Source organism: Dromiciops gliroides, chromosome 3 (assembly GCF_019393635.1).
Source record: "Dromiciops gliroides isolate mDroGli1 chromosome 3, mDroGli1.pri, whole genome shotgun sequence".
NCBI lineage: Eukaryota > Metazoa > Chordata > Mammalia > Microbiotheria > Microbiotheriidae > Dromiciops > Dromiciops gliroides.
The window spans coordinates 627,335,611-627,352,783 of NC_057863.1; the positions used below are offsets into that span (position 1 = coordinate 627,335,611).

The 17,173-nt window shown below is 49.9% G+C and overlaps 1 protein-coding gene across 5 annotated transcripts in view; it reads left to right on the plus strand.

Annotated features, from left to right (window-relative positions):
- The window catches only part of RERE (arginine-glutamic acid dipeptide repeats), a 583,895-nt gene extending 568,479 nt beyond the window's left edge, over window positions 1-15,416 (plus strand). For all 5 annotated transcript variants that reach the window (XM_043991371.1, XM_043991372.1, XM_043991373.1 and 2 more), the window contains 10 exons: window positions 238-330; window positions 1,005-1,204; window positions 2,865-3,026; window positions 4,172-4,294; window positions 4,923-6,247; window positions 6,580-6,802; window positions 7,679-8,399; window positions 12,296-12,442; window positions 13,686-13,866; window positions 14,423-15,416. In XM_043991371.1, coding sequence (XP_043847306.1) covers window positions 238-330; window positions 1,005-1,204; window positions 2,865-3,026; window positions 4,172-4,294; window positions 4,923-6,247; window positions 6,580-6,802; window positions 7,679-8,399; window positions 12,296-12,442; window positions 13,686-13,866; window positions 14,423-14,456 — 3,209 coding nt within the window. In that variant the 3' untranslated portion in view covers window positions 14,457-15,416. The remainder of the gene's footprint in view (window positions 1-237; window positions 331-1,004; window positions 1,205-2,864; window positions 3,027-4,171; window positions 4,295-4,922; window positions 6,248-6,579; window positions 6,803-7,678; window positions 8,400-12,295; window positions 12,443-13,685; window positions 13,867-14,422) is intronic.
- The last annotated feature ends 1,757 nt before the right edge of the window (window positions 15,417-17,173 follow it).

The window sequence follows — 17,173 nt, forward strand, 5'->3', positions numbered from 1 at the left end:
CCATTCAGCCTCCTTCGTCCTGGGTGGGCTTCCCCCTAAGCTGAGGCTGTTCTCTCCCACCATAGGAGGAGAGCAAAGGGCAGGAGAGCTGGCTGCCTGCTCAGCCTCACCAGGCACAGCTGAGAATCCTGCTTTTGGAAGAAACTGATTCATTTTAGCCAGTGGGGAAATTCTAATCTGAACTCTTCTCTCCCCTACCCCCACCCCACTCCACTGTGCTCTGCTTGCTTTCTTCAGTGGACTTGAGCTCCGCCAGTGAAGATGATTTTGACAGTGAGGACAGCGAGCAGGAACTGAAGGGTTACGCCTGTCGTCACTGCTTCACCACTAGTACGTGCCTTGTGACAGATGTTGTGTCCCTGCTTTGTTCTGGCGCGGGCTTTATTTGGGCAGATTTACTAGCCGAGGCTGATCTTAGGTGCTGTGGAGGTTTTAACATTTGGTGAATTGAAATATGTGATGTTATAACCGTTGGAGTCTGGGTGGGGGCAGTCATTTATTCTGACTTTGAATTCTACCATAAGTGAGGAAGTTGAGAAATGAGAACAGCAAACTCTCCCTGGCCATATTAAGTCCTTTATGATAGTCACTTTCTGTTTAGCAGATCAGTATAGAGCTCTGAATACCAGGTGCAGACAACCTACCCATAACCCAGAGGTGGGATGCTAAAGGGCTTTCATGAGCCAATGGAGAGAGGAGAAGGGCAGGGCTGGGGCAGATGGGCAGGAAAGGCGGCATGTGCAACTTATGCTCCAGTGGGGTACCAGACACCTTGCAGAGACAAATGCCTCTGGTAGCCATTCGTAAGTCTGTCTTCTGAGCCCAGAAATAGGCCAGTTCTGGGCCCTGGAAGGTTTTAGAATGGCACTGAGCCTGCAGCCCCAGTAGGTGTGGCATTTGGGCTTCTTGTTGATTCCCTATCAAAGCAGGCTGCTTCCGGGTGGCCTAGTTGTTCAGGGACACGCTGACTTCTGTTTTACTCCTTCCCCCAACCCTTTGTGAAGCCTCCAAAGACTGGCACCACGGTGGCCGAGAAAACATCCTATTGTGCACTGACTGTCGGATCCACTTCAAGAAGTACGGCGAGCTCCCCCCAATTGAGAAGCCAGTGGACCCACCACCCTTTATGTTCAAACCTGTCAAAGAGGAAGAGGATGGGCTCAGTGGAAAGCATAGCATGAGGACCCGACGCAGTCGTGGCTCGGTACGGCCTCTGGGCATGGCGACATCATCCTTCCCCTGCTACCTCCATCCCCAGTGCCTTAACCACCTCCGTGGCTCTGCCCATGCAAGAAAGCTCCGAGAAATATTTTTGCCCCCTGACCTCTCTCATTCTATTCCCTGTGGCGGTTGTCATCCACTGAGGCCACATCAACATGCCATTTGATTATTCATCATTCTCTTCCTAGTGCATGTTACATGGTACTTTAAGACTTAAAGAGCCCTTGTCTTAACCTCCTTCAATGCCACCGAGGTGCTCAGTGTCCTATGAGACACTAAGGAATAATGCTGGAATCCACATAAAAATGCTTTCCTATCCAGGTGGTGCAGTTTTGTTCTCTAACAGGATAATAAAAGAGGAAGAGTGGGGGGGAAACAGTTCAGCAAAACTAGCCAAGGCTTCCACCAGTTTTCATGCCAGTGGCCCTTCACAGGTATAGAAAGGAAGGAGGGGCATTCACACAGCTTTTCACTGAAGTCAGGCTTGGAAAAAACCCATTTTACACATGGGAAAATGTTAAGAAGGCCCTCAAAGGTCAGAGTGAAGGAAATAGTAGAGAGGAAAGCACTGGCCTTGGCTTCCAGCTCAGAGAGCTGTTTTCCCAGGTCACTGCCTCTCTGGCCTTCCCTATGTAAGTTAACAAGTTCCTTTCTCCTTCCCCCCCACTTATTTATTTATTTTTTGGGGTGCACTTGGGGTTTGTTTCTCAAATGCATTTTTTTGAAGACTCTATGTGGTTTTGTTATTGTTTTTCTGTCCTCCCATCTGCCTCCCTTATCTTCTGGGTTTAGATTGTGGCGGGGACATTCACAAGGAGAGCTAGTAGGTCCTCTCTTCCAGTCCTCTCATTAGCACTTGATCTTCCTCCAAGCCTCTGCCTTCACCCCCACCTGTCAGAAGCGCAGCCCTTCCCTACTCCCTTGTCTTGATGTGGTCCTGTCAGGCTTTCCTCCTAGCTTGAATGGGGCTTGTAACTTTCCTGATGACTGAATGTCTGTGCAGCCACAAAAGAAGCACAGGGAACTTTGTGAATGCCCCGTGATAATTGAGGCAGTTGGGAGGACTTGAAGGACTAGTGTGGCCGGTGGTCCTCATGGTGTGTGAGCTGGGGGCCAGCTTGCTGTCTTGTGGACATTCTCCTTTTTTAGCAGACCCCAGTGAGTAAAATCCACTCTGGTGGATGCTTTGGATCTGAGATCAGGATGACCGTGTTTTTAGTGTCCACCCTTGTGGGCCTTCTAGAAGAGATCGAGAAAGACTTGTTCATTGCTCCCTGGTTTTCCATTTTTTCACCTTCATTTAGATGAGCTTGAGAGACTGTTTTTTCGCAAGGAGGAGACAGAAGGAGAGGAAAAGAGGGGCGAATGCTATATTTCTTATTTCCATTTGAAGTATCCCACTGCACACTTCCCTGTCTAGAAAATGTCTGTGTGTGGTATAACCACTCTCCCCATTCCCCCTCCAAGGTGATAGGGGTTTCTTAGTAAGAAAGAGAAAGTCATCTGCTCTGTTAACAAATACTGCCTGGATTGACTGCTCTCTGAGAGTTTCTTGATCACTTCAGTAAAGCAGAGTCTAGCAGGGACTGCAAGATCATTCAGAGCTTAATCATTTCTTTGGGGTTTGTTTGGGGGAATGCTAGATGTCTACACTACGTAGTGGCCGTAAGAAGCAGCCTGCTAGCCCTGATGGTAGAGCCTCCCCCATCAACGAAGACATCCGATCTAGTGGCCGGAACTCTCCTAGTGCGGCCAGCACCTCAAGCAATGACAGTAAAGCAGACTCTGTGAAGAAGTCTACAAAGGTGAGTGCCAGCAGGGATCCGCGTGTGCCCTGCTTTACCTTCCCTGGTGGGGGCTGTGGAGGTGGCTGTGGCCAGATGTTACCTCCCTCTGGCCTCTCTGTGCCCCATCCTTAGCAGCAATCCCTGCTGTAGGGGAATGGTGCAAGTGTAGACCTCATCAGTTCATTCTCTCTTCTCTCCAAGACCTTCACACAGTTACTAAAAGAACCAGAATAATGCTCCAACCTAACTTGGTCAGATAATGGCCATTCTCACTCTTCAAAAACCTCCAGTGCTTCCCTGCTGCCTCTGGTGTTAAGTAGACAGTCCCCAACTTTGCCTGAAAGATCCCGTCGCAGTTTCTTTTTTAGGAGCTTAGGATCAAAGATTGAAAACCAGAAGGGGATTTTGGAGACCATGGAGTTCAGTTATCCTTATTTTGGAAATGAGGAATGAGATCTAAATTACTTGGCCAAGGTCGCATAGTTATCAAGCAGTAAAGGTGGGATTTGAACCTTGATCTCTGACTCAGCACAGCGCTCTTGCCACTCTGCTCTTCCGATTTCCTCATTGGCATTAATATTATTGTGGTGGATAGAGCACCGGCCCTGGAGTCAGGAGGACCTGAATTCAAATCCGGCCTCAGACACTTAACACTTACTAGCTGTGTGACCCTGGGCAAGTCACTTAACCCCAATTGCCTCACTAAAAAAAATATATATATATATATATAATTGTGGTGGTGGCGATGCCTTGTTTCATATCATTCCTGTTCATCTATTTCCATCTAGCTCCTAGCTATTTGTCAAACTCAGAATTCCCTCTGCCACCTCAGTGTAGATCATCCCAGGATGACCTCATGCCTACAGCCCCCCCACGATGATTACAGGTTCTCAGACTAGGAAGGAACCTAAGGGCTCTGGGCCTCAACAACATATCCCAAAAGTGGTCATTCAGTCTTTGGTTGGAAGACCTCCAGAGAAAGGGCTGTGGCCCCCCCTTGCATTTGGGAGGGCTTTCCCCTCCTGTTGGAGCCAGCTGTGCCTTGCTGCAAGCCCTGCCTGAGAGTCTGCTTGGGTTTGCTTTCTATCATAATTAACATGATGGAACAGAAGACAGACTCACGCCCTGATATTGTCTCTCTTTTGTATGGTTCTTGTTAATAGAAGATAAAGGAGGAAGCATCTTCTCCTCTCAAGAGCACCAAGCGTCAGCGAGAAAAGGCAGCATCAGATACTGAAGAGCCAGAGAGGACCAGTGCCAAGAAATCCAAAACCCACAGCCCCCAGGTGAGGCCTCTGAGCAAGTGAGCTTGGGCCCCACTCTCCACTGGCTACTTTCTCAGGATGGACTCACTCCTGAATCCTTTCTTGCTGGTAGCAACATCCATACAGGTTTCTCTCCCCACCCCCACCCCCACCCCCACCCCCGACCCCCCATCATTTCTTCCTTTCACTTAGAGCAGTGTTTTCCAGCCCAGAGACTATGTATGTCTGACCAGTAAATTAGCCCCCAGATACTACCCTACTGTCTCCACCCTCAGCCTGGCACCTCAGGCTCTGGGGGCCTGGGAGCTAGGAACGAAAAGACCAGTTTGCATGGATAGAGGAAGAGAAAGAAAAGTCCATTTTTAAGTTAATAGTCAGGATTTGGGGTAGTAAGAAATGTACAAACTGGTAAAAATGTGTTGCAGAGCACAGTTTGGGGGATAATGCCTTATAGAGCAGCTCCCTCTCCCAGTGGGATTGACCCCAAGATGGGTGGTCCTGCTGAACAAACTGGGAACTAGCTGAGGGCAGCCAAGCTGGGATACACATGGCCAGGTCTGCTTTGGTGTACTGACCTTGGGCAGCTCATGACAGCGTAGAGAGCAATTGGCAGGAAGGACATCATCTCCCTTGTCTCTGTGCCCTGTAGGAGATCAGCCGTCCCAACTCGCCATCGGAGGGCGAAGGAGAAGGAGAGAGTTCGGACAGTCGCAGCGTTAATGATGAAGGGAGTAGTGACCCCAAGGACATTGACCAAGACAATCGCAGCACCTCCCCCAGCATCCCCAGCCCTCAGGACAATGAGAGTGACTCAGACTCCTCTGCCCAGCAGCAGGCGGTGCAGGCTCCGGGCGGCCCTGCCCAGGCTGCCCCCTCCACCCCTCCAGGGGCAGCCCCGCTCCCGACGCCAGTGCCCACAGCGGCCGGTGCTCCGTCAGCCCCCCCTCAGGTTTCGCCATCAGTAGCTCAGCCACCCGGCCAGCCTCAGGCTCCTGTTCCATCTCCAGCCCACTCCCACATCCAGCAGGCCCCAGCTCTGCATCCACATCCACCTTTGCAGCCCTTAAGCGGAACACAGAACCAGCCCCAGGCTCCCGCCTCATCCCAGCCTCATCCCCAGCCCCCACTCCATGGCCAGGTTCCCCCAGGACCTCATGGCCTACAGACACAGCCTCTCTTGCCACACCCAGGACCGCCACAACCTTTTCCCCTTGCCCCTCAGGCTTCTCAGTCTCAGGTTCCACTCCCAGCCACACAAGCTCCTTCCCATCCTCATGGCTCCTTACAGGTCCAAGCCTCTCAGCCATCCCTTCAGCCCCCCAGAGAACAGCCGCTTCCTCCCGCACCGATGGCAATGCCTCACATCAAACCCCCTCCCACTACCCCTATCCCACAGCTGCCCACCCCACAGTCCCATAAGCACCCACCTCATCTCTCAGGACCGTCTCCATTCTCCATGAACTCCAACCTGCCACCTCCACCTGCTTTGAAACCCCTGAGTTCACTGTCTACACATCACCCTCCCTCAGCTCACCCACCTCCTCTACAGCTGATGCCCCAGAGTCAGCCGCTACAGTCGTCTCCAGCTCAGCCCCCAGTGCTGACTCAAAGCCAGAGCCTCCCACCGGTAGCCAACCATCCCCCCTCAGGCCTTCACCAGGTCCCCCCCCAGCCTCCATTTTCTCAGCACCCCTTTGTGCCTGGGGGGCCCCCTCCCATCACTCCTCCATCCTGCCCTTCCACCTCCACCCCCCCTTCTGGGCCAAGTGCTCCGTCCCAGCCATCCTGTTCCACTCCTGGGACCTCTAGTGGAAGTGTCCCCGTAGTGACCTCCTGCGCCATCCCACCCATCCAGATCAAGGAGGAGGCACCCGATGAAACCGAGGAGCCTGAAAGTCCCCCTCCCCCACCCCGAAGCCCTTCCCCTGAACCCACTGTAGTGGATACGCCAAGCCACGCCAGCCAATCTGCAAGGTAAGGGCACCTGCAAGGAGGGAGGGTTCTGTTTGCCATCATTCGCCAGCAAGTCTAGCCATGCTTAAATCAGTGTCACCTTCACTCTTCTCACCAGGTAGGCGCCTGAGCTCTGACATGCTGGAGCTCAGGCCGAGTAGTGAGTGGGATGGGTACCCGAGAAAGCCGGCCGGCCATAGATCTTGTGGCTTCTTAGATGAGCTAAGAGGAGGAGAGAGGATTAGCTTGTTAGCAAGATCTGATCCTGCCCCAAATCCTGGAGAAACGTTTACTGGTCCCTCCTTCACAGAGGCTTCTCTTCTCTTCACTAAGGAGTCTTGGGTCCATTTCAGGTTCTACAAACACTTGGACCGGGGCTACAACTCATGTGCACGAACTGACCTTTACTTCATGCCCCTGTCGGGATCCAAACTTGCCAAGAAGAGGGAGGAGGCCATCGAAAAGGCCAAACGAGAGGCAGAGCAGAAGGCCCGTGAAGAGAGGGAGCGAGAAAAGGAGAAAGAAAAGGAGAGAGAGCGGGAGCGCGAGCGCGAGCGAGAAGCCGAGCGAGCTGCGGTGAGTCTTTGGCTGGCCAGAGCAGGCAAGGGAAAAGACTGTTGGGACAATGTGACACTGAGAGGTTTTTGACTTCAAACATGCTGCCTGAATTTGGGGGGAGCCACGGAAAGATCTGCTGCTATTGAAATTCTGGTGGACTGGCTTTGTAGTGATGCTCAGTTAAATGTGTGAAGACCCTCTTTTTCTCTAATCCCTGCTAATCCCTGAGCCCGTGTGGCTCAGAAGCCCCGCACGAGACCTGTTTACAGAGGGCCCACGGCATAGGAGGTGGCTGCCTACGCAGCCAGAGTGGTGAAGTGGTAGAGTTCTGGGTTTGGATCTCATTTCTGATGAGCTAGCTTGTCACTGATTCATCTGTAAAGTGGGGGCGATGATAAATTGTGGGGTACCTGCATCACAGGATTGTTGTGAGGTTCCGGTGAGATCACGTAGGCCTGAAGAAGCACTACCTAAATGACAACGATTATGAAGGTCCTTATGACGATTTGGGGAGAGCCTAGAAGAATTGTATTGTATCGGTCATAGAAGCTTCTGGGCTGTCATTTCTATTTAGTTAGTAGCACGGTTCAGGGGGCTGTGGCGGGTGTTGAGAGGGGGTGAGGTGACTGTCACCAGAGATCCTCCTCCGCTTCCTTCTGTGCCCGTGACCCCAGGGCAGGGTCTCCTACCCAGAAGATGCCCCCATTTCCTTGTCTGTGCCAGGCTGACAGGCCCAGACTCGCTGCCTGACCCAGGCCGTGTTCTTGTCTGCCTTGCTGTGTCTTAGGAGACTACAGCCAGGAGGAGATTGGTGGCATGTTCCTGGTGTGGTTTTGTGCACGCTCCAATTGAAGCTTTTGATATTAGTTAACCTCCTCCCTTTTCCTGTCACAGAAAGCATCCAGCTCCTCCCACGAAAGCCGACTTAATGACTCCCAGCTTAGTGGACCTGCCCACATGCGACCGTCCTTTGAGCCACCCCCAACTACCATTGCTGCCGTCCCCCCGTACATTGGGCCTGACACACCTGCGCTTCGGACTCTTAGTGAATATGCTCGGCCCCACGTGATGTCACCTACCAACCGCAATCATCCTTTCTTTGTTCCCCTCAACCCTACGGATCCCCTCCTGGCCTATCACATGCCTGGCCTCTACAACGTGGATCCCACAATCCGGGAGCGGGAGCTCCGAGAACGAGAGATTCGGGAACGGGAGATCCGGGAACGGGAGCTCCGGGAGAGGATGAAGCCAGGGTTTGAGGTGAAGCCTCCCGAGTTGGATGCCCTGCACCCAGCCACCAACCCCATGGAGCACTTTGCCCGGCATGGTGCCCTCACAATACCCCCTACTGCAGGACCTCACCCTTTTGCTTCCTTCCACCCGGGGCTGAATCCCCTGGAGAGGGAGAGACTTGCCCTGGCTGGTCCCCAGCTGCGGCCTGAAATGAGCTACCCTGATAGACTGGCAGCCGAGAGAATCCATGCGGAGCGGATGGCCTCACTGACTAATGACCCCCTTGCACGGCTCCAGATGTTTAATGTGACCCCCCATCACCATCAACACTCACACATACACTCGCATCTGCACCTCCATCAGCAGGATCCTTTACATCAAGGTGAGCCTCTGAGGGGACCTAGGGCAAGGAGAGCCAGTGGGTGGGGAAAGTAGATGGGCCTCTGAGCAGGTCAGAAGCTGAGATAGGGTCTTTGAGGCCCCTCAGATGTTGGCTTTCTGTGACCAGGCTCTCCCCGAGGGAGCTGATGTGCTCTGAGAGCCTTCCTTGAGGGCCCTCGGCAGGACTCTAGCCTGAGCGACTGATCAAAGAGCCTGGCAGTCCTACAGAACCTGGGGGCAGGGGGCCGGGGGCTGGGACTGGACACCCTGAGAACTGACCCCAGGGATTGTCAAATAGAAGAAGACTTAGAGCTGGAGCAGAGTCCACAAAGACAGAGTGGAAAGTTCTTGTGGTGATGCAGGGCTGGGTTGGCCAGCCTGGCCTAGCAAGGCAGCTGGCGGTCCCCAGGATCACCAAGAAAAAGCCCCTGCCCCACAGAGAGCAAATGCTTACGTTATATGTCACACTGACAGGGACTGAGCAGAGGCGTCTCTAACATTGAAGCTCTTCCTTGCCCCTTTTCAAAAGAACATCTCCTTGACTTAATACACAAAGTCACAGAGCTCCAGGGCTCTGTGTTCTACAGCCCCAGTGGGTGTCTTATAGGAACAAAAGCCTCTGAGCCACTGGTGCTAATAGTATGTGTGTGGTTCTCCAAAGCGCAGTCTCCTTCAGCCTGTCATCTTAGGGCCTCCTCCACCCCCATTGCCAGTCTTCGGACCATGAGACTCAAAGAGACACGCATGAGGGCTTGAACCCTTGGTTTAGCTTATGCGCAGAGGCCTAGAGAGGGGACTTCCCTGGAGGAAACACATGTTACTGTTGCCCCCTCTGCAACCAGACAGTCTCATTGAGAGACTCCAAGCTCAGATCTGGTTGTTTTGAGCCCCATCTCACTGTGTGACGTGCAGAAAGGAATAAGCATTTGCGGGAAGCCTACTGTGTGCCAGGCACGGTGCTAAATGTTTTATAATTATTATCTCATTTGACCAGAAACAGAAGTTAGGTGACTTGCCTGAGGTCACACGGCTGGGAAATGTCTGAGGTCTGCCTTGAACTCAGGTCTTCCTGACTCTCAGCCTGGTACTCAGTGTGCTGTGGCATTTTTCCCCACCCCCACCTCCCAGCTGCTTCATTGGACAAGTTACTTTGATGAGCCTAAAATCCCTCATCTAGGAAATGAAGCTGGACTAGAAAGGTCCCTTCTAGCTTTCCCTGGCCATGATTGTGGGTCCTAAGATCCTCTGATCTGTTGTGTGGCTTGGACCCCTTGGGCAATGCTTCCAGAGCCCTTAACAGAATAAGGTTTTTAAATGCATAAAATTAAATATACATGAGATTGCAAAGGAGCTCAATTATAGTGAAACAGCTATCAAAATTTTTTTTAATTCTAGGACCCCAGTTTAAGAAACTGTTCTAGAAAAACAGAGGCCCCAAGGAAGTGTTGCAGGGTGTGTGCTAATGAACAAAAGCTCAGCTTGTTGCAGAACATTCAGAGAAAGTCACTTCTACCCAGTTCAGCAGTATTGATGTTATTAGAATCCCCATAGTAGATGCAGCTTTTTATTTTTGGGGTATTTCTCAGTCTCTTCTTTTGAATGGCCTGGTCCCTTTGAATTGAGCCATGGCCACTCTGAGATGGGGGTAAAGGTTGGAGAGTCTGTGGCAGATATCAGCCAGATTGAGATGGAGTGTAGAACTCAGAACCCTGCACCTCTAGGACTGAAATTACCCCCCCCCCCATTGTTTTTTTGTTTGGGGGGTTTTTTTGGATGGGGTGGGGAAGAGAGCCTTGGCCCCTGTCCTGGTATTATAGAATTTCCAGCCTCATGGACACCCCTGGAAGAAATACTAAGAACTAAACTTGAGAGTCAGTTCTTATAGGCCTGATGGGCTCTCATGATGGCATTAGGTGACCATTTGCAGGTATAGCAGATGGGACTCATGTACTCAAGTGATCTGAGATTTCGCCAGTATGAGTGTTCCCTTAGCTGCCAAGTTAGGAGGATGCTGGTGTCATCCAGTCTTGACTTGTACCTCAAACTTGACACCTTGTAAATGCCTACTTTGGTCAGAGCACTGAGCATGGAGAAGACAGGGAAGTTGCGTTGCAAATGGCCTGCCTCTCCCTTGGAGAACTCCTGTTCCAACTGTTGTATAAAGCACCAGAAACACTTGAAGTGCAGGCATGGCCATGTGTCTGCATCAGTCAATAAGCATTTATTAATCATCACTGTGAACCAGGCCCTGAAGAACACAAAGAAGGCAGAAGACAGACCCTGCTTTCAAGGGGTTCACATAAGAGAAACAACATGAAACCAGCTCAGTGCAAACAAGATAGAAATAATCAACTTAGATGGAGGGGTGAGGTTGGAGTTGGATCAGGGTATCTTTAGGGTGTGGGATCTTTGTAGGAATGGGAATAAAGCAGAATGGTTTGTCTTTCCTGAATCCCAGGGACAGCTTAGAAGGAATTCACCAATTTATTAACTTGCTGATCACAGTGAAGTAGAAGACTGGCCTTTTTTTCCTGCAGGCTCATCATGACTTGTAAAGTCAGAATAGGAAAAGGACCTTTTTTAGACCAGAAAGAATCAGTAGATGTCACAAAGTAGAGCAGTCATTCATCAGAGACCCAGGTGGGATTCGGAGACAACAGACTGAATTCTGAGAAACCTTTTCAGCCAAAAGTACCATGGAAATGTATGAAAGGGGGTTGGTTCTCAGCTTAGGGCAGCACACCAGGGAAAGTGAGCCAACCGATGGCAAAGAAGACAGTGTTGAAGACAGAGAAAAGAAGAGCCCACAGTGCTTGGCCTCTGTGCCTGATGGGAGAGAAAAAGAAGCTAAGCAAATCCTTCCCAGAACAGCTCTGGTGGGCACAGGGAGCTGAGCTGAGCCTGGGTCAGGGTCTGGCTCACGAATCTCTCTTGTTTGTTGTGCTCCAGTGGGTCAGTATTTGCATAGCTCCTCTTTCTGGGGCTCGGCCTCCCCAGGGTGAGCGGGTGAGAGAGACATCGAGCTGTTTTCTACTTCACCCAGGACTGCTCTCTGCCTGGGAGGAGGAGGGATAGCAGGGTCTATTCAGGTCAGGCAAGCGAGAGAAATGCCTGACGTTTTTCCCGAGGTCACCACCAACTTGGTAGATGTTCTAGTCATGTCATATCCTCTAAGGGTCACCTTAGCCCCAACTCCATGAAGAAGAGGCCTGTCCAGTGCCTTGAGCTACAGCCAAGACAAGATTCAAACATTAGAGACAACAGGCCTTCTGGTATTCTGCCAGACCTTAGTCACCTGAAGCCGGGCCTGTGTTGTTCCTGGTGTTTGAACTGGAGGCTCCTTCTCACAGACTTGATCTCTCTCTCTCTCTCTCTCTCTCTCTCTCTCTCTCTCTCTCTCTTTCTCTCTCTCTCTCTCTCTCTCTCTCTCTCTCTCTCTCTCTCTCTCTCTCTCTCTCTTTCTCTCTCTCTCTCTCTCTCTCTCTCTCTCTCTCTCTCTCTCTCTCTCTCTCTCACACACACACACACACACACACACACACACACACGCACACGCACATAAACCCCACAGCTCAGATGAGCATCCCCCCTTGGTGGGAGTGGACCGGGAGCTCAGAAGGGAGCTCCTGCTTGGGCGTTTTCTCCTTACTGAATGAACTTGAAAGTCAGAGATTGTTGCTTTAACAATTGAGACTGTTTGGCAAGCAGCTGTCCCTTCCAACAAGGGTGACCAAGGAATGGTGTTCCAGGGGGACTAACTCTGGACAACCTGTAACGAAAGGCCAATGTGTGCAAATGCTGCTTCTTATCATGCGTCATAAGAGTAACAAGAACAAATGCTAAGGAAGGTTCAGTGCTGATGAGATGCATTTTCTTCTGGTTTCCCCTATTTCCCAGGTTCAGCAGGTCCCGTGCACCCGCTGGTGGACCCCCTGGCAGCCGGCCCTCACCTGGCCCGGTTCCCTTACCCCCCCGGCACCCTCCCCAACCCTCTGCTCGGACAGCCACCCCACGAGCATGAGATGCTCCGACATCCAGTTTTTGGTGAGAATTCTCATCTGTGTGTGTGTGCACGCATATGTGCAAAAGGCTTTTTCAAGGGTTGTCTTACACTGATAGACAGGGCACTTAAGCTCTCTTGTGCTCACCTATTGGCCAGCCTCGATTCTGATTTTATATTCCTGTTCAGAAAGAACATGGGAGGAGTCACGATGATCCTCTGTATCATAAACAGCTCCCCTCTCTTCTAAGCCGGGGGGGGGGGGGGGGCACTCTACAATATCAGGAGGGGGATTCCCTCAGGCTTGGAAAATACCTTTTTTCAGGGTTTGAAGAAGGTGGCCTTCCCTATTCTGAACAAGCTTAAAAATGCTGGACTCAGCTTTTATAGGCTTTTCACCCCTTTATATTATTTCATTTATGATCTTAGCTCCCATGGAATCAATTATCTCTTTGCAAATGATTCTCAGAGATAATTGTCCAGCCCCAACCTCTCTGACCTCCATCTCCCAGCTGCCTCTTGAACATCTGGGACTCAGCATGTCTCAAACTGAACTCATTCTCTTTCCCTCCAAATCTTCCTTTCTTCCTAATTTCCCTATTACTGTGGAGGGCACCCCCACCTTCCCAGTCACCCAGACTTGCAACCTCACTTTCATCTTTGGCTCCCCTTCTCTCTCCCCTCTCCTTATCCAGTGAACTGGCCAGCCACTTCTGTCATTCTACCTTCCTAACCCCTCCTGCCGTGCTGCTGCGGACCTTCATCACCTCCTCCCTGCCTCAGAGCTCCTTCTTCTCCTTCTCTTCCTCCTCCTCTCAGCTGTCAAGTCTATCAGCCCCAAGTGTGGGTCTGATCATGTCACACCCCTTTTCATGCAGTGCTTCCCTCTTGCTTCTGGGATTCAATATTAAATCCCCTTCTAGTTTTTAAAGCCCTTCCGAATCTGGCCCCTTCCTCTCTTTCCATTCTTCCCTTCCATGTACTCTGCGACCCAGTGACACTGCCTGTCCCCCTTAATGCTAGTACCTTCCCTCATTATCTCCCCCATTAGATTGTGAGCTCCTTGAGAGCAGGAATAGGGTTTGCCTTTTTTTTTTTTTTTTTGAAGCCCCAGCCCTTAGCATTGATTTGAAAGCCTGAACAGTCTTAACTGTTAAAGTAACAGTGCTTTGATTTCTATTGACCATGATCTCACCCCTTCAAACGGAACAGTCAATAAGCATTTACTAACTGTGAGCCAGGCTCTGTGCTGGTCCGGAAAAGTAACTGACTGTGCTTGTGTGGCAGGTACCCCTTATCCACGTGACTTGCCTGGTGCCATCCCGCCTCCGATGTCAGCGGCCCACCAGCTCCAGGCCATGCACGCTCAGTCCGCCGAGCTGCAGAGGCTGGCCATGGAGCAGCAGTGGCTGCACGGCCATCCCCACATGCATGGCGGCCACTTGCCAAGTCAGGAGGATTATTACAGGTGAGCACATCCTTTCTTTCTAAGCTGGGGCTGTCCACAGCGCCCCCTTCTGGAGTTGTCCCAGCCGACTTCTGCTGCCACCCATCAACCCCCAACCCTGACTGAGCTGAGGGAAAGCACGGGAGCATTTGGTTCCTGTTGTCTTCATTAAAAAAGGGGTCTTCTGTTTCTGACTGAGTCTAACTGATTCCTCTCCCACTCCCAGCCCCTTGTACTTCATTGGCTGGCGTGGAACTCATATTGCAAATGTTTGCTGTTGATCTGACTGGCAATTCACTGGGAGGCTTTTGTGTCTGACTGGCCTTATGAGGCTCCCAGTACCAGTCACACTTCAGTGGGGAGCCCTGTGCAAGTGGGTGCTCCCAAGTACCTCAAGGGCTCTGGAAGGTAGATGCCAAAAAGGTCACCTGAGAAAGGCCTGAGTTTTCTTGGCTGGAGTCTTGACTCATCTCCAAGCCAGGTTCAGGTTACCGCTTAGCCTGCCTGGACCAAAGGCTAAGATGTTCTCTCTCTCTCTCTCTCTCTCTCTCTCTCTCTCTCTCTCTCTCTCTCTTAGTCGACTGAAGAAAGAAGGTGACAAGCAGTTATAAGAAGTTATTTATTTGCAACAGCAGAAACCCCGGGTCATGGGGGAAGAGATGGGATTTTTTAACATACAGTAGGAGCTGCAAAAGCAAAGAATATCTTCTGAAGATTTCTTCATCTATTTAAAAAAACCCGCAACTGAAGACTTCCCAGCACACTAGTGTTCATTGGTAGAGAGGACGCCTCTGGGCTGGTTCAGGTCTCCCTGCATGACAGCCTCCTCAGGAGCTGAGTGAGTCCTGGACTAGGTGGGACGTTCAGAAATCTTGCCTGCAATCTTGGCGTTTGGTTTCATGTTTTCTTTTCCTTCCCTGATTTCACAGTAGGTGCTAGAATCCAGCTCACACCCGTCACTGTGCGTGCAGACCGTTAGACATATTCTTGAAAAACAAACAAAAAGACAACAACCAGGATTGCAGATAGGTGGTGGCTTATGAGTTTGGAGCCCAAGAACTATAATAAAAATCTACTTTTATTTTAATACATTGTAGGAAATCTTCATAATTTGACAGAGAGCTCAGTTCTGCAGCATGGCTTTTTAAGTCTGTAAATATAATAATTTTAAAACAGAAACAACCATTTTTTTCTTCCACAAACTACTATTCTGATATATTTTTTTTCCAGCCACGTCACTAATCGTGAATTCCTACCAGCTATTGACAAGAGTTGATTTTTTAATAAAATATATATATATATATATATTAAATTATCCCTTTAATTAAAGGGAAAAGATGGGTGTTACTAATTTAAAATGGGCAAAAGCTTGGAATTTGATTTGATGGCAGCAACGAGCATCAAAGGGTTTGCAGGGATAACGTCACAAGCTGTGTTTCCATGTGTTTCCTTGATTGTAATTTTGGTTTGGTTTGGGGAGTATGCTTGGCCAATGGTGCAGATATCCACTGAGTGAACCTCTTCCCTTTGCAGCAGGAATGCAGGAATTAAATCCACTTTATTTGCCTCGGTGTTAATGGTTGTTCATGCTCGAGAGGGTGTGTGTGTATGTGCGCGTGCGCGTGTGGGTGTGTGTGTGCGTGGGTGTGTGCGCTCAAGAACTTAGCACACACATTTAATTGTTATGTTAAATGAACTAATGTTTCCAGGACTTACCCTTGAAGTTTCATAAACAGTGTGGGATTTGGTACCAAAAAAAAATTTGTGTGTATGTGTGTATCTGCATACACTTATATACATATAGATGTAATCCAAATGTGTGTGTGTGTACATACATATAAATATAATTCAAACTACTTAGTGTTGGAAAGGCTGTGTGAGTTGGTTTTTTTTAGGAAGATTACACAACTAGAATGCCAACACATTGGAATGATAAAATATAGACCTAAACAGCCACTCCCACATTCCTTGGGAATAGCCTTATTGCCATGGGCGTGGACTACATTTGGGTGAGTCGGAACCTTGGCTTTAATAAGATGAAGGCACGGTGGGCAACATTTTATTTTCAGACTCAGGAGCAGCCGACCCGTATGGGATAACCCAGATCAGACCTGGAGAGCCATTTGTGGCTCCTCTTTTATTTCCGGGCAATAAAAAGGTCAGGTGATAGCAGCTTTTTGAAGCAAAGCTATATAGGATCACCTCCCTCCGTTTGTATCATTTTGCTCATATAATGCACTTTTACTGAAGCCAAGGGTTGGGGAGGTCCAGGGGATGTCTGCATCTGCTGACCATGTTTTCCACTGGTGCAAAACTTGTTCCGTTCTTTTTCTCTCAAACTCTTGAGGGCTATATCTCTGCCGTTTAAACTGTTCTATGTGGTGGTCATGTCATAAGACTCTCTTGGACCATGGTAGATGAACTTGTAGTTAATCATTCGGGCTTGTAAGGAATACATGACATGCCCTGTGCTCAGGCCACTATGCCAGGCAGGCAGAAAAGCCACCGTTCTGACGCAGAAACCAGCAACACTATTGGGTAGAGTTCTTATCTCCACTTTGGTTCTGGATTAAAACTTGCATCGGGCGACTCCAGCTTCTTTATACCCATGTGTTTATAGCCTGGATTTCAGTTTGGCTTAATGAGTTGTTTCTGTTGAAAGAGTTTTTTGCTTTTCTTTTCTCTCATTCCATGCCAGCCTTAACCCTCAGCTGCTTCGTGGTAGATGTTCCTTGGCGAGCTCATTCCCATTCAACAGTGGCCAGTCAGGGACAAGGCCTTTGGGGGCTAATCTGATAGTAACATCAGAATGTCTTGTCCTGCTGCGCACACATTTTCTCCTACATTTTTACTGGAGCAAGTCCACCTCAAAATCTAGGGGGAACCAAGAACACTGGACTGCCCCCTCTTCCACCCCTCATTTCACATGTCTTTTCCTTTGGGATCTAAGATGGTGACTGTTAAATTAATTCTGCTTTCTCCTCCCCGTCCCTCTCCCTCCCCCACATACACACACCTTATCTTGCTATTTCCTATTCTCCCAAAGAAAAGAGAGTTTTAGTGATTTTTAATCTTTGAGTTTCCTTTTTCAGTTCCACATTTTATTACTTGTGTGTCTGTCTCCATGCCACCAGCATGCCAAGGTGAAGCACTGAGATTTATCCCAATAAATCAGCTGATTAACTACAGTTCCTTGACAATGGCCCCAGGAGTCACCTTGGTGTGTTGGATGCCCTTTGACAGTGACCCAGACACATGGTTTCCTTTGGGATTCATTCACCCTCTTTTCAGTTGAAGTTTCAGGTTTGTTTTTTGTTTTGTTTTGTGT